Raw genomic sequence first — 3,400 nt, 5'->3', positions numbered from 1 at the left:
TGTATCGTTACAACCATGTAACTTTTGTCTGAAACATTTTTTCGTATCTCGCATATTTTTCAAAATATTTGCCTGTTAAGATTAAATTGAATCACTCTATATATTTTATGCCGCATTTCGGTCTGTAATCATACGAATAATATAATTTCGATTAATATCGATATTTAATAAAAATGGTTTCGCAGATAGTGACAATCATTACAATATTGAGTCTCCAGCAACAGAAAAACATTCATTGCTGTAGAAAAACGCTCCTACTAATCACATAATATTGAAATAAAATTCCTTGCAATATAAATGTGATTTTGGAGTTTTTTATTAGTTCAGCGAGCTTTTAAGTGTCCTTGACAATTGGTACAATTGGCATCCATTGAATGAGATCCCAACATCGTTCTGGAGTCGCATATGACTGGTAAAAAACGGCATTAGAGATCTGGATAGCTCAGTCTAGAATAGTTGCCCGTAAAGCGACTCGGGTTCGATTCCTCATCCAGCCACTTGAACCTATCATATTTTTCTAGTCCACGAATACTATTTTCTAGCAATTATTTGTTGGGCTGAAAAATGTGTGAATATTCTCTTTACAGGATATACGTTTATGCCGTTGCCACGAATGGATTCTGCTTGTTGACCAAATGAGCGTATAGACACGTTTGACCTCCTCCTTCACATGCATCCTTATCTTTTTTGTCATAGTCGCACTTTTTTTCTATTATATTTGTCTAATCACTTATCTTATCTTATACTCTCCAATAATGTTTCTTTTATAAGATATTTAAAACTGCTCTATTTTCTAAGTACGAAAACAGTTTTCTTAAATTCTATTAAGATTCGCATACATGAATGTACAATATTATATTTTTATATAAACATTTGTTGTTTTTTTTTTTATTTTTTGATTTATCGGTTTCAATTATACAAAATCAACTATTATACAACATCAGAAAAATATCTTAAAAACTAATGCTATCTTTCGACATACCTGAAAGAGTGGCACGTCTCGTGTTAGAAACTTAGGTAAGTTCACATCAATTAACGAGCGTAGAAGAAGAATAGCTTCATTTTCATTGGGATGCTTCAACTTTAGATTCTGCGCTGCAGAAAGGACAGTTTTGACGGCGCGCATACCATAGTCATAGTGTGACTGTGTAGATAATTGCTCAGAACAGAGCTTATATGTAGTAACGATTTTTGTAGAAAGTTCGCGGGCGAAACTAAAACCCGACGAATATAAAAAGATTTCAGCAATCATGGCGTAATCTGGTACCATCATAGCAACTGTGCGAAACAAGACTTTTAAATTATCTGGCAGCTCCGTGCGACCGGCATAACCAGGATTCATTGTGATGCACACGAAAACAGCTGGGTTCAATTTAAGTTTGGTATCTTCAAAGACAAACATTTCCAAACCAGCACGTACAGCCTATACAGATATAATTACTGTCTTTTATTAAATTACTTTTAAAATGTATAATTCTATTAATAAAGAATAATAGTTTGAATTATAAAAGTTAAAATGCCTGATGCTATAGAAAAAAATTGCATGTTATATGCAATTCAAAATTACACTAAGTACAAAATTTATCGAAAGTTTCCATCGAACTCTTTTTTTCGTCAAAAAATATATCATAAATACACAAAAATAATGTTAAAATTGTAAATAAAAACTGATAGTATTACATTAAGTATCACATAATTAAAAAAATTAATTAATGATATTGCAACAATTGATATTGCATATAGATACGCTCTTATTTGAATAAAAAGTGAGGACAGTAAATGAATCAGCGTTATCTGTTTTAGAGAGCGCATCACATTTTCTATTAATGTATGTGGTCATAGTACATATAGTATTGGCAGTGACAATCGTTGCGTTTTTTTAGTTAGTTCTCCTGGAGAACTTATACAGGGTGTCAAGGAATTTTTGACCTTCACAAATTAAGGAGATTGACTCAAATTAAGAAGGAAGGACCTCTATTGTTTTGTGATTGTCGCAATAATTAACGAAAAATTAAATAAAGATCGGCCAATGCGCGTGGCTAGAAGCACACGACGGCGAAGACGGTCTGACTGTAACATAATGGCAGCGCGCGGCGAAGCGATGATTGGGGAGGGGAGGAGCCTTCGCCGTGCGCTTACACACTCATTGCTAGAAGAGTCTAAAGAAAGAGATTACTCGTACATTTATATCATTCTTATCGAAAATCATTGAATGTTAATGGAAGATATAAAAAGGTATTTTCCGAAATATAGTCAAAATTAATAACAAAGAAATAAATTTGTAATTAGATGCTCAATATATTGCAATATTGAATAACGCAATGCTTAGAAATATCTGTTAAATGTTTTAATCTTATTTATGTGCGTGCATACATGCACATTTTTATAACATTAAAAAATATAAAAAATATGCAGAATATTTCATCTATATTTTATACTTCAATAATTTTTGTTTTTGGACTTATATTTAAAAAAAATGTTTTAAATGGAAAATTGCTTGACAACAAAAGGCTAATTTAAATTTAGAAACACATTTGTATGCATGAGTGCGTACACGTGTGCGTACGTAAATATGAACGTGTGTGTAATAGACATTTTCATTTATTCAAAGGTTAAGGGGAATTTAAGTATTAATTAAATTTATTCAATACTTTATAAATTTTAAATAATATATAATAATATTTTATTTATTACCTGCATTATGCATAACATTTGTTGAGCCACAACTGACAGCACTTCCAATTCAATACGATTAAACTCATCAAAACAAGACCATGCGCCACAGCTCACCAAACCCTTGAAGAATTTACCCATATTCTTGTAATCAAGACCTTCTGAACAATTGAATACTATACATTGCACGGCGATAACTCGACTCAAGTCTTTAGTTGTTTCAGTTTTGCCGGTTCCTGCCGGACCCTCAGGTGAACCACTCAGATGCAAAGAATATGCACCGATCAATGTGCGATAGCATCTTTTAATCCACATTCGACAACAATTTGAATTAGTATCAATTTCCATGTTTTGTACTTTCTTATATTTGTGTTTCTCTTTTTATATTTCTATTTCATAATTATTTAAAGACATTTTTTCAATTATTTTTACGTTTCAAAATGAATTGTCATTTATATAGGATTTATTACTTTATTATTATGATATTAGAGAAAATAATGAATCTATTGTATATAAGAAAAAAATTAAAAGTGGAAAATAATACTTTAGTAGAGTAACAAGGCGGTTTCTAACTCAAGTCCTCTCAGGGGGGGTGAGGCGCGAGGGGAACTGCGGCGCGGGAGAATGACGTCACGCGCGGGGAAGGGGGATCCGCGGCGCGACCGATGGACGAGGGGGTTCGCGCGGGAAAAGGGGATCCGCGGCGCGACCGATGGACGACGGGGTC

General features: G+C 33.1%; 1 protein-coding gene across 1 annotated transcript; it reads right to left on the bottom strand.

Annotated features, from left to right (window-relative positions):
- Positions 1–334: 334 nt before the first annotated feature.
- On the bottom strand, positions 335–3,021 carry LOC105252752 (dynein heavy chain 12, axonemal-like). The gene is made up of 3 exons (XM_011260303.1): positions 2,695–3,021; positions 983–1,423; positions 335–409 (listed from the first exon to the last, which is right to left on the bottom strand). The coding sequence occupies exons 1-3, from the start codon at positions 3,019–3,021 to the stop codon at positions 335–337; spliced, it is 843 nt and encodes a 280-aa protein (XP_011258605.1).
- Between the last annotated feature and the right edge of the window lie 379 nt (positions 3,022–3,400).

This window comes from Camponotus floridanus, unplaced genomic scaffold, assembly GCF_003227725.1.
Source record: "Camponotus floridanus strain SB8 unplaced genomic scaffold, Cflo_v7.5 scaffold225, whole genome shotgun sequence".
Classification (NCBI taxonomy): Eukaryota; Metazoa; Arthropoda; class Insecta; order Hymenoptera; family Formicidae; genus Camponotus; species Camponotus floridanus.
The sequence above is the reverse complement of the archived record's forward strand: the minus strand, read 5'-3'. Positions and strand labels throughout refer to the sequence as shown.

What these genes read in the sequence shown, in the direction of transcription:
- LOC105252752 (XM_011260303.1), bottom strand. Translation starts at nt 3,021, where the DNA reads ATGGAAATTGATACTAATTCAAATTGTTGTCGAATGTGGATTAAAAGA. An exon ending in AAATGTTATGCATAATGCAG is followed by an intron (nt 1,424 to 2,694) that starts GTAATAAATAAA and finishes ATATCTGTATAG; the next exon opens with GCTGTACGTGCTGGTTTGGA. An exon ending in GAGACGTGCCACTCTTTCAG is followed by an intron (nt 410 to 982) that starts GTATGTCGAAAG and finishes GTTTTTTACCAG; the next exon opens with TCATATGCGACTCCAGAACG.